Below are 12,343 nucleotides of genomic sequence, written 5' to 3'. Positions count from 1 at the left end.
CTCCTGTGGACCATGTGGTCCACCAGTTGCATGCTGAGGGGGTCCCGTGGCAGCATGCATGGTGGTTCCTTGGGGCCTATGGGGTCTGCTGGGGCCATGGGGTCCATGGGAGCCTGCTGGGACTATGGAGGTCCTGCTGGAGCCATGAGACTCCTGCTGGGGCCAAAGGGGTTCTTGCCCCTTGGGCCCTGGAGGTCCCATGTGTGCCATGGGATCCCTCTTGTACCACGCAGATCCTGATGGGGCCATGATGGCCACGGGGTCCTGCTGGACCATGGGTGTCTACAGGGCCATGTGGGTCTACTGGGGCCATGTGGGTCTACTGGGGTCTACGGGATCTGTTGGGACCATGGGGTATCATGGGAACCATGGGGGTCTTTGGGGGCCATGGAGGTCTGTGGGGGTCATGGGGTTTGTTGGGACCATGGGGTGCCATGGGAGCCATGGAGTCTGTGGGGCCCATGGGATCCCATGGGAGGTGTGGTGGGGTTGCTCGGCCGCCCCTGGCCGCCCCTCCTGCAGGAGCCGGCCCCCGTGCGGAGCTGCTCTGCGCTCTCCCTGCTCCGTTCCCGTCTCTGTGGCTCGCCGGCGGTGCTTGGGTCCTGGAGCCACCCGGGCAGCCGGGGGCATGGAGCTCACCCCGAGCAAACCAAGATGGCGCGGCATGATAGTGCATCCTCCATGGCCTCGCGCTAGCCCTGGCCGCAGCCCCACGCCGGGGCAGGGTGCTCGGCACCCAGCTCCCTCTGGAGGCCCCGCAGCCCATGGCCCAGCCGTGCCACCCTGCTGCCCGTCCCTGTGCCACCCTGCGCCCAGCTGCCCTGCTCTCCCCTGCCGACCGGCACCTCCCTCCATCCCGCCACCGCCGCTACCGCCGGGGTGGCGGGGGCAATGAACACCCGGGCTACGGCCCCGGCACCCGGCGACTGGTGGCCACCTGTCAGCAGGAGCAGAGGGCCGCGGGGAGCACTGGGAGGACAGGTGCCCTGCTCTGCACCCTGCTCAGCACCCTGCTATGCACCCTGCTGTGTGCACTGCTCTGCACCTTGCTTTGTGCACTGCTGTGCACCCTGCTCTGCACCCTGCTGTGCTCCCTGCTGTGCACCCTGCTTTGTGCACTACTGTGCACCCTGCTGTGCACCCTGCTGTGCACCCTGCCCGGCTGTGCTAGGGCCAAGGCTGGCTTTCCCAGGGGCTCAGGGACGGGGATGTCCCCCTCGGGGAGAAGGGCTGGTGCTCAGGGCAGAACCCAGGCACCGCGTGCACGCAAGGCCCCACGGCCAGTCCCTTCTCCATGATGCCACGGTAGCAGCTTCGCAGCGCTGCTGGGTTTCCCTGCCCTGGGGGGACGAGGCGTCCGTGTCCCCGCACGGCCCCGGGGAGGGACGGCAGCGCCCACGCGACAAGGCGCGACAAGACCAGGCTGAATGCTGGGAGACGTTTACTGCCAGCCACCGGCCGCGAGGTTTGTACAGGACGGAGATGGGGCCGGCGAGCCAGGGGCCGCGGGGCCGCTGCACGGGCCTGGGTGTTGGCGGCAGCTGCCCTAGGTGCGGTACTCGCAGATGAAGGGTTTCCTGTCGCTGCAGAGCTCCACATCCCAGGTGGCAAAATCTGGAAAGGGAAAGTGCCCTGCAGCGTGTGCACGGTGTGTGTCTGTGCATGTGCGCGTGCACGTGTGTCTGTGTGCATGCACGTGTCTGTGCATGTGCATGCACGTGTGTGTGTGCATGTGTGTGTGCATGACCGTGCATGTGTGTGCACGCGCACGTGTATGCATGCATGTGTGTGCATGTATGCATACATGAATGTGTGTCTGCATGCACACGTGCCTGCATGCATGTGTGTGCATGTGTGTGTGTGTGCACGTGTGCGTGTGTGCATGCACCCCCGTGTGCCGCCTGCTCCCGCAGCGGGCTGTGCCGGGGCAGGGAGCCCTCTGCTCACCTGTGGTGTCCTCCAGCGCCACGCAGGCTCTCCGCCGCAGGAAGACATCCCTGTACCAGGAGCCGTAATCCAGCTTGGTGCCGTCTGACCATTCCCAGTTTCGCCTCTGCGGGGGCAGGAGGGGCTGAGGCGCCGGGGCCGGGGACCGCCTGGCGCGGGGAGCCCGGCAGCGGCGGTGCGGCCCCCCGTGCCGGGGACGCGGGGCGCCGGCGGGCACTCACCCCCAGGGGACGGTGGAGGCCGATCCAGACCTCTTCACCGGCCTCCTCCTCGCTGTCGCTGTAGGGCTGGGAGGAGGCCAGCATGCTGACGATGGCCTGGTGCTCCTCCTCGCTGTGGATGGAGGCCAGGTGGGTCCTGGCGCCCAGCCTCTGGCAGAAGCCCTGCGGCGGGAGGGCGGCGTGAGGCCGGCACCGGGGGCCCGAGGAGGGCGGCCGGCCCCGGGGGCCGTGCGCGGCCGCGGATGCTCTGCAGCGCAGCAAGGCGGCGGCTGGTCCCCGGGGCGCCGGGCGCTGTGGCCCTGCCAGCCCTTACCTCGGCCCTCCTCCAGCTCAGCTCCTGCGGGAAGAAGCCGTAGCATCGCCCGTCGAAGGGTATCCAGCCCTTGGCACAGCCGGCCCGCTCGCGGCCTGCATGGGCAGCGTGGGAGGCCGTGAGGCCGGCGGGGAGTGGCAGGGCTGCCCCATCCCCGTCAGAGCCCGGGACCGCGCAGCCGTTGGGGCTGGCGATGTCGGGCAGGCGCTCACCGTCCAGCGAGGGCGCGAGCAGCAAGGCGCCGAGCAGGCAGAGCCCCCAGCACGTCCTGGAGCCCATCGTCCACGTCCCTGGGAAGAGAGCAGCGGCAGCCCCCGCGGGTGCATGGGACACCCAGCCCAGCGCCGCGGGGCGTGGAGGACACCCAGCCTGGTCAGGTGGGTGCTGGGCTTGTCCACAGGTACAGCCCCCCGGGGGCTGGGGAGCTCCAACAGCATGCATGGGAGCAGAGGTGAGATGTCGGCAGGTGGGAGGTGGCAGGAGGTGACAGCATCCTGGTGCAGGGTGGATAGGAAGTGCAGGAGTCCCCTTCCGGGGAGCAGGGTGCAGGGGTGCAGAGTGCAGGGCAGCAGCACGCAGGCTGGGGGGAGCTGGCTGTGGAGTGCAGGGTGCAGGGCATGCAGGATGCGAGGTGCACGGCACATTGGGGCACAGTGTGCAGTGCTGGGTGGGGGATGCAGGGGTGAAGGATGCAGGGGGTAAGGTTGCAGGGTGCAGGGGTGCAGTTTGAGGGGTGCAGGAGGGCAGTGCATGGAGTGCAGCACACAAGGCATAAAGTGCAGGGATGCAGGGTGTGGGGGTGCAGGGTGTAGGGTGCAGGGGTGCAGGATCCAAGGGTGTAAGGTGCATGGATACAGGATGTGGGATATGAGGGTGAGGGGTGCACAGTGCAGGGGTGCAGGCGTGCAGGGGTGCAGGGTGAGGGACAAAAGGGAGTGGGGTGCTGGATGTGCAGTGCAGGGGTGCAGGGTGCAGGGCATGGGGTGCAGAGTGCAGGATACGGGGGAGTGGAGTGCTGGATGCACAGTGCAGGGGTGCAGGGTGTGGGGTGCTGGATGCACAGTGCAGGGGTGCAGGGTGTGGGGTGCAGGATACGACGGTATGGGGTGCTGGATGCACAGTGCAGGGGTGCGGGGTGCAGGACATGGGGTACAGGATGCAGGGTGTGGGGTGCAGGGTGCAGGGTGCGGGGTGCAGGGTGCAGGGCTCAGAGTGCAGGGCTCAGGGTGCAAGGGGCAGGGGGTGCAGGGTGCAGGGCTCAGGGTGCAGGGCTCAGAGTGCAGGGCGCAGGGTGCAGGGTGCGGGATGCAGGGTGCAAGGCGCTGGGTGCAGGCAGGGTGTGGGTGCAGGCTCAGAGTGCAGGGCTCAGAGTGCAGGGCTCAGGGTGCGGGGTGCAGGCAGGGTGTGGGGTGCAGGGTGCAGGGCTCAGAGTGCAAGGGGCAGGGGGTGCAGAGTGCAGGGCACAGAGTGTAGGGCTCAGAGTGCAGGGCTCAGGGTGCGGGGCGCAGGGGATCCCAGGCAGTGGCGGGTGCAGGGCTGGGGCAGGCTGCCCTTGGGCAGGGCTCCCCGCAGCAGCATCGCAGTCTCTGCCCCCGGGGGGGGGCACGGACTCACCTGGGGTCCCTCGGGCAGCGGCTCGGCACAGTGCGCTCACTTCCACCCTCCAGGGAGCTCCGGGTCAGCCGGGGGGTTTTATCCCCAGTAGGACGGGGAGGGGTCGGCATTTAGGCGAGCAAGCCTAAATGTCATCCCTTCCCCAAAGCAAACAGGGAAGCGCATGTGCGCCCCATCGACGCACTTGGGAGAGCCGCCGGCCCGTCTCCAGCCCTGCCGCCCTTTGATGGGCAGGGAGAGGCCCTGGCTCCCGGTCCGGCCTCGCCTCCGAAGCGGGTGCCAAGGTGGGGCGGGCGTGGGGAGATGGGACCAGCTCTCCCGGACCCCGCGGGGAGCTGGCGAGGGGTCCGGCTGCTCCAGCGCCAGCCGAGGCAGCCAGGCCTGGCCCTGCAGGAAGGAGCAGGAAGGAGCCCTGTGGGGTCCTGGGGCACAGCCGCGTCCCTTGGTGGGGGCGGGCGGCGATGGGGGCTCGGTGCCCCGCGGTGCCCGGCCGGTCCCATGCCAGGCTCCGTGCGTCAGGCGCCCGCTGACCCCGGCCAAGCGCGTCCCACGCATGGCTGCCCGGGCGGCAGCGGTGGCCCCAGCCGCTCACGTGGCCGGCCGGTCCTGTGCCACCCGCCTGCCCGGCAGCACGTGCCGGGCCGTGTGCAGGTGGGGACACGCCACCGTGCCGGCGCCCGGCGAGGGTTTCCCGCGGTGCAGAGGGCCCGTGCAGCCCGCGCCCCCCAGCTCCCGATGGCGCCGGGTCGGCGGCCAGACCGGGTTAGCGGGTGACGCGGGGGGGCCTCCGCTCCGCCACGCGTGTCCTGGTTTGCAGCCGCGTTTCAGACCGTCGGGGGGTTTCTTGGCTCCTCGACGGCTGGTGATGCTCCTGGCCTGTCCCCGCTCCTCAGCTGAGACCCCGCCGGGCGCCGCTCGGGCAGGGGGGCGCCGGGCCCGGGCCGGGCCGGGGGGGCCGCACGCCTCGCTCAGCCCCAGCAGGAGCGGGCTCCCGGGCCAGCCGTGCGCGCAGGCACCGGCCCGGGCGCAGCGCTCGCCAGCGGTTCACGGCCCGCGATCAAACGCCGCCGCCTGGCTCCGCGCCGCCTGCCCGGGGTGCTGGCGGCCCCTTCCCGGCCCCCGGACGGCAGAAGGCCTCCGAGCAGCGCGGTTGGGGCCGGAGGGGCGCTGGGCAGCGATGGGGCGCAGCGGGGCCGGAGGCTGGGGGAGGACCCCGAGCTTGCAGCAGGGTCTGCAGGAAGGCGGCGCGATCGCCACAAAGCCGGAGGGGGAATCGGAGGGTCCGCGGCGCTGCGGGCCCAGGGCGCAGCTGGCGCGGAGCCGCGGTGCTGCGGGGGCACCGGGCTGCCGGCGCTGGGGCGGGTGGGCAGGAGGCGCAGGGGGAGAGCAGGGGGCAGGCAGCCCGTGCCGGGGGGTGCAGCCCCTCTGGGAGCCCCATGCCGGGGGGGGTCTAGCCCCACTGGGTGCCCCATGCCGGGGGGGGTCTACCCCGCTGGGTGCCCCATGCCGGGGGGATCCAGCCCCTCTGGGTGCCCCATGCCGGGGGGGGTCTAGCCCCACTGGGTGCCCCATGCCGGGGGGATCCAGCCCCTCTGGGTGCCTCATGCCGGGGGGGGTCTACCCCGCTGGGTGCCCCATGCCGGGGGGATCCAGCCCCTCTGGGTGCCCCATGCCGGGGGGGGAGTGCAGCCCCTCTGGATGCCCCATGCCAGGGGGATCCAGCCCCTCTGGGTGCCCCATGCCGGGGGGGGTCTACCCCGCTGGGTGCCCCATGCCGGGGGGATCCAGCCCCTCTGGGTGCCCCATGCCGGGAGGGGGAGGTCTAGCCCCTCTGGGTGCCCCATGCCGGGGGGTGCAGCCCCTCTGGGTGCCCCATGCCGGGAGGGGGAGGTCTAGCCCCTCTGGGTGCCCCATGCCGGGGGGGGAGTGCAGCCCCTCTGGGAGCCCCATGCCAGGGGGATCCAGCCCCTCTGGGTGCCTCATGCCGGGGGGGGGGTCTACCCCGCTGGGTGCCCCATGCTGGGGGGATCCAGCCCTGCTGGGTGCCCCATGCCAGGGGGATCTAGCCCGTTTGGGTGCCCCATGCTGGGGGGGGTGCAGCCCCTCTGGGTGCCCCATGCTGGGGGGATCCAGCTCCACTGGGTGCCCCATATCAGGGGGTGCAGCCCCTCTGGGTGCCCCATGCCAGGGGGGAGGTCTAGCCCCGCTGGGTGCCCCATGCCAGGGGGATCCAGCCCCTCTGGGTGCCCCATGCCGGGGGGGGGGGGTTTAGCCCCGCTGGGTGCCCCATGCCAGGGGGATCCAGCCCCTCTGGGTGCCCCATGCCGGGGGGGGGTCTACCCCTCTGGGTGCCCCATGCTGGGGGGGTCTAGCCCCGCTGGGTGCCCCATGCCAGGGGGATCCAGCCCCTCTGGGTGCCCCATGCTGGGGGGGGGGGGGAGTGCAGCCCCTCTGGGTTCCCCATGCCAGGGGGATCCAGCCCCTCTGGGTGCCTCATGCCGGGGGGGGGGGTCTACCCCACTGGGTGCCCCATGCTGGGGGGATCCAGCCCCGCTGGGTGCCCCATATCAGGGGGTGCAGCCCCTCTGGGAGCCCCATGCCAGGGGGTGCAGCCCTGTTGGGTGCCCCATGCCAGGGGGTCTGCAGGGCTCAGCACCTGTCCATGGGGCTCTGTGCCCAGCTGTGGGGCTCAGCACCTGGCTTAGGGCTCTATAGCCAGCTACAATGCTCAGCACCCGGCTGCGGGGCTCAGCACCTGTCGGTGGGGCTCTGCACCCGGCCACAGGGTTTGTCTCTCAGCGGTGCCCGGTGCCGGGCGGGAGGGGACGGACGAACCGGCAGGGGAGGCTGCGGAGCGCCGCCGGGGTGGAGGCTGCCGGCGGGCTCCAGCGTCATGCAGCTCTCCCCTGCCGCAGGCCTTCTGCCGGAGGCTGGGCGCCGGGACCCTCCTCGCCCCGGCATCTGGGTTGGGCTCCACCTCACCCCGGTGAGCCTTCAGCCTCCCTCCTCCTCCTCCCCGGTGCAGGGAGTGACACCGCAGCACCGAGAGCTGCGCAGGGCGGAGGTGCTGCGGGCACCACGCTGGTGCACCGCTGCGGGGCGACGGCGGGCAGCGCGCGGTGCAGGGAGCGCTGTGGCTGTGCCGGGCGTCGAGCCTCACCGGAGGTGTGGGGACGGCACGGGGCTGCGGTGCTGGCCCGGTGCCGGGGCAGCGACAGCCGGGCTCTGCCCCGCTGCTGCTCAACCTCCCAGAGCACTTGAGGTGGGACAGGGAGGCCTGCAGCCCACTGCTTCGTCGGCCAGTCCCAGCCCTGGGAGGGCGGCTCGCCGGCGTCCAGCCCCTCTGGGTGCCCCATGCCGGGGGGGGGGGTCTAGCCCCGCTGGGTGCCCCATGCCAGGGGGATCCAGCCCCTCTGGGTGCCTCATGCCGGAGGGGGGTCTACCCCGCTGGGTGCTCCATGCTGGGGGGAAGGCCACGTCTTGCGGGCGGGGGCGTCCGCGCAGGTCGCCCAGCGCCGTGCCCTGGCGCGGGCTGACGCCTCCCGGCGCGGAGATCCCACGGGCGCCCCAGGTCTCGGCCTTTCCTGCGAAGCCGCTCTCCGGCCGGTCTTTCCCAGGCTGTCCTGCTGCGCGGGGTCACTGCTCATACGACAGTATAAGTGACAAGCAGTGTCAGCTGATCTTTAGCATGGCCCAGGGCAGTAAAATATTTACTCTCATCTCATGGTGGCAGAAGGTCGCCCACAAGGTGGGGAGGATTTTTTGAACTGGATGTGGGGTTGTGTTTTTTTTTTTTTATCAGCAGCAGGAACTACTTTAGTCATTAAAAAGTGTTTGTTCAAGGAAGGTTTTTCTAAAGTCATGTCAAAACTATTCTGCATCTTTTATACCAACTTCTCCTCCTCCCATCTCTTGTGGAGTTACAGAGAGGAAAAAGGTCTTTCTGGAGTCTGAAATCTCCAAAAATGAATGAATGAATTGGATTAGCCTGAAAACTGGTAGATGAAATCAGAGGCTGGTATAAATTTTAGAGGGAAATTGCAAGTGGAAGCGGCTCCTCGCGAGTCCCGGCCGCAGGGGCACAGGGGCCACGCGGCTCCGACTCCCGCGAGCACCAGGGCGATGCGAGGGCTCCGGCCGGGCGAGGAGCAAACTCCTTCCCTCCCTCCTTCACCCAGCCGGGGCTTCGACCCCGCCGGAGCCCTGCCTGCAGGCAGATGGGGACTAGTAGGGCTGGAAAAGGCACCTGTGGTTGCAGCTGGGGAGCAGCTGTGGAAGGAGGAAATGGGAGGAAATGCCCCGAAAAAGACGACAGAGGGGAAGGGGGGAGCCAGCTGCCGTGACCAAGCCCCCAAAGGCGTCAGGGTATCAGGGGTGACATATTCCCTGCGGCGTTACGTTGAGTAAACATCACCCGGCACATTCCTGCTTCCAGAGACCAGAGCTGCGTCCACCTTTATTTACTGTGTGCATTCGATTGGGAGAGTGCTATTTACAATTTGGATTACTTACTTGCCCATTAGCGTCCCCCCCGAGTCCTATTAGTTGTGTGGGCTATAAATTGTACCCAGGGAAGCCCCCACCATGCACTCACAAACAACAAGCCCTTGGTCTTCCCACTGGCCTGCAGAGCAGTGCGCCCAGGTGAGACCTTCGCCGCGGAGCCTCTTCTTGCCCTGCTGCCCGCTGGTGCCTGACGGCAGCCGGCTCTGGGGGCTGGTGGGGCGGGATGGCAGGGAGCCCAGCGTGCTGCTCCGTACGCCCTAGCACCGCGCTGGGCATCCCCTGCCCTGCTCTGCACCCTGCTCCCTGCACCTCGGCCTCACTCTACTCCCCGCACCCCGCTCTGTGGCCCCTGCTCTGCTCTGCACTCCAGCTCTGCTCTGCTCCCCTGCCCTGCTCTGCTCTGCTCCTCGCACCCCACTCCCTGCTCCTCTCCCCACTCCCTGGCCTCGCTATGCTTCACGCTTCCTGCACCCCGGCTCCTCTCCGCTCTGCACCCTGCTCTGCACCCAGCTCCCTGCACCCCGCTCTGCACCCAGCTCCCCGCTCCCTGCTCTGCTCTGCTCCCCGGTTGCTTTTCCTCCACAGAGGTCGTGGGAAGATGCGCGCTGGGAGCTCCCTTGTCTGCTGCCTCCTCGGCTGTCTGCTCTTCGCTGCCCTGCTGGGAGGTGAGTCCCCCCCTGCCTGGGGGCTCTCGCTCTTCCTGGGCCTTGGGTGCACTTCCCCACCCCTGCCAACCAGCAGCAGCACGGCCTGTCCCCGTCCCATCGTGTCCCCAGCCCTGGCCCTGCCCTGCACCCCCAGCCCCCCCGCTGCCCTGCGCTCCATGGCATGTCCCCTGCCCCAGCTGCGGCGGGAGGGGGCTCTGCAGGTTGCCCCCCTCCGAGGGTGGCCCAGCTCCCTGCCCGCCGCCGCGGCCCGGGAGGCGGCAGCGTGCCCCCTGGGGTGCCTCGCTCTGCCTGCGGTTTTGAAAGCTGCCTTCCCCCCCCCTCCCCGCCCCTTCGAGCAGAGATGGGGGCTGTGAGCTGCCCCCAGCGGTGGCTGCACTATCGGGGGTGTTGCTGCGGGTACTTCTGGGGCAGGAAGACCGGGGAGGAGGCCGAGGTGAGTGCGGAGTGGGTGCACGCTGGGCGGCTGGGGGGGTCTACTGGGGACGGGCTGGGGGGTCCGCTGGGGATGGGCCGGGGGCGGGCTGGGGGGTCTGCTGGGGATGGGCTAGAGGCCCGCTGGGGGGTCCACTGGGGATGCGCTGCGGATGGGCTGGGGGCTCTGCTGGAGCTCCGCTGGGGATGGGCTAGAGGTCCGCTGGGGGATCCACTGGGGACGCGCTGCGGATGGGCTGGGGGCTCTGCTGGAGCTCCGCTGGGGATGGGCTAGAGGTCCGCTGGGGGGGTCCGCTGGGGGGTCCACTGGGGATGCGCTGCGGATGGGCTGGGGGCTCCGCTGGAGCTCCGCTGGGGATGGGCTAGAGGCCTGCTGGGGGGGTCCGCTGGGGGGTCCGCTGGGGATGCACTACGGATGGGCTGGGGGCTCCGCTGGAGCTCCGCTGGGGATGGGCTAGAGGTCCGCTGGGGGGGTCCGCTGGGGGTCCGCTGGGGACGCGCTGCGGATGGGCTGGGGGCGCCACTGGGGGGTCCGCTGGGGATGAGCTAGAGGCCTGCTGGGGGGGTCTGCTGGGGGGTCCGCTGGGGATGCGCTGCGGACGGGCTGGGAGCTCCGCTGGGGGTCCGCTGGGAGGATCCGCTGGGGGGGGTCCACTGTGGATGGGCTGGGGGCTCCGCTGGAGCTCCGCTGGGGATAGGCTAGAGGTCCGCTGGGGGGTCCGCTGGGGACGCGCTGTGGATGGGCTGGGGGCTCTGCTGGAGCTCCGCTGGGGATAGGCTAGAGGTCCGCTGGGGGGTCCACTGGGGATGCGCTGCGGATGGGCTGGGGGCTCCGCTGGGGGGCCGGGGCCGGCGCTGAGCCGGTCGCGGCGCGTCCGCGGCTCCTGCCCGCCGGGGGCTGGAGCTGAGCGCGGCCGCGGGCTGGCTGCGGCCAGGCCGAGTGGGAGCGCTCCGGCCCCCGCGGCAGCCTGGCCCCCGTCCGCGGCCGGCCCCAGGGCAGAGCGCTGTCCCAGCACCTCCGCCGGCAGCCGCAGGGCCAGCGCGGCCGGATCGGGCTCCACGGCGAGGAGCACGTGGGTGCCCCGCGCGGCGTGGGCGCCCCGCTCCCTGGGCCCCCGCCGGGCCCCGGCCCGGCCCCATCGGGGTGGGGGGGGCAGCGCTGGGAGGTGCGAGTGGGCAAGGAGAGTGTCCCCGTCCGTGCCCCGTCCCATCCCCTCCCGCCCCGCTCCATCCCGTCCCACTGTCCCCTCCTGCCCCATCCCCTCCCGCCCCGCTCCATCCCGTCCCACTGTCCCCTCCTGCCCCATCCCCTCCCGCCCCGCTCCCTCCCGTCCCACTGTCCCCTCCTGCCCCATCCCCTCCCGCCCCGCTCCCTCCCGTCCCACTGTCCCCTCCTGCCCCATCCCCTCCCGCCCCGCTCCATCCCGTCCCACTGTCCCCTCCCGTCCCCTCCCCTCCCGCCCCGCTCCCTCCCGTCCCACTGTCCCCTCCTGCCCCATCCCCTCCCGCCCCGCTCCATCCCGTCCCACTGTCCCCTCCTGCCCCATCCCCTCCCGCCCCGCTCCCTCCCGTCCCACTGTCCCCTCCTGCCCCATCCCCTCCCGCCCCGCTCCATCCCTTCCCACTGTCCCCTCCCGTCCCCTCCCCTCCCGCCCCGTCCCGTCGCACTGTCCCATCCCCCTGTCCCATCTCCTCCCGCTCCCTCCCGTCCCCTCCACCCCCTCCCGCTCCATCCCGCCCCCGCCAGCCGCGGGGCCCCAGCACGGGGCAGAGCTTGGTCGCTCCGCAGCTCTGAAGGGCCCCGAGGAGGCAGCGTCCGTCCCGTCCCGTCCCGTCCCGGTCCCCGAGGGGGTTTCGGCGCCGGGGAGGCGGCGGGCCCGAGCCTCCCCCGCCGCTCCGCGGGCCGCCGCCCCCCCTGTAGCAAGGAGCCTGGGAAGGGTCCGATGACTCGACCCTGAGCTTCCAGCGCTGGGCGCCGGGGCAGCCCGGGCGGCCGGGAGCGCTGCGCCGCGCTGCTGAGCTCCTCCTGCAGGTGCCGCGCCGGCCCCTCCGGTCGCACCCCCCTGCAATCCCACCCCCTGCAATCGTGCCCCTGCAGTCACACCCCCATGCTCACACCCTCTGCAATTGTGCCCCTGCAATCACACCCCCATGCAATCGCACCTCTGCAATGGCACCCCTGCAATTGTGCCCCCATGCTCACAGCCCTGCAATCACACCCCGTGCCAGCTGGTCAACAGGAGGGTGGGGAGTTTGAGTTGAAGGGTGTGATGTAGGCGAAGGGATGTGATGACGGTGAAGAGAAACGATGGGGTGAAGGGGGTGTCTGATGGAGGTGAAGGGGTATGATAGGGGTGTGATGGAGCTCGGAGGGTGTGATGATGGTGAAGAGGCGTGATGGAGGTGAAGCAGATGAAGGGGATGTGCGGCGGTGGTGGTGAAGGGGTGTGATGAGGTGAAGGGGTGTGATTCTGGTGAAAGGGGGAGCGGCAGACATGAAGAATGTGGTTGTTATGAAGGGGCTGTGAAAGGGTGTGATGGACATGGAGGGATATGATGGCAGTGGAGGGGGGTGACGGGAGTGGAGGGATGTGATGGACATGGAGGTGGTGTGATGGCATTGGAGGGGTGAGATGGGGTTG

General features: G+C 70.4%; 1 protein-coding gene across 3 annotated transcripts; it reads right to left on the bottom strand.

The window, feature by feature from the left end:
• Nucleotides 1-1,428: 1,428 nt before the first annotated feature.
• On the bottom strand, nt 1,429-4,140 carry LOC138065719 (struthiocalcin-2). 3 transcript variants are annotated; one of them, XM_068931130.1, is made up of 6 exons: nt 4,096-4,140; nt 2,694-2,771; nt 2,482-2,576; nt 2,169-2,330; nt 1,948-2,053; nt 1,429-1,614 (listed from the first exon to the last, which is right to left on the bottom strand). In XM_068931130.1, the coding sequence occupies exons 2-6, from the start codon at nt 2,758-2,760 to the stop codon at nt 1,547-1,549; spliced, it is 498 nt and encodes a 165-aa protein (XP_068787231.1). In that variant the 5' UTR covers nt 2,761-2,771; nt 4,096-4,140; the 3' UTR covers nt 1,429-1,546. The 3 variants fall into 3 exon arrangements, with proteins under 3 accessions (XP_068787231.1, XP_068787230.1, XP_068787232.1); XM_068931129.1 differs by lacking the exon at nt 4,096-4,140 and having other exon boundaries at nt 2,694-3,048; XM_068931131.1 differs by lacking the exon at nt 4,096-4,140 and having other exon boundaries at nt 2,482-3,124.
• Nucleotides 4,141-12,343: the final 8,203 nt, after the last annotated feature.

The sequence above is a fragment of the Struthio camelus genome, chromosome 1, assembly GCF_040807025.1.
Source record: "Struthio camelus isolate bStrCam1 chromosome 1, bStrCam1.hap1, whole genome shotgun sequence".
Classification (NCBI taxonomy): Eukaryota; Metazoa; Chordata; class Aves; order Struthioniformes; family Struthionidae; genus Struthio; species Struthio camelus.
This window is presented reverse-complemented; position numbering and strand designations above follow the sequence as displayed.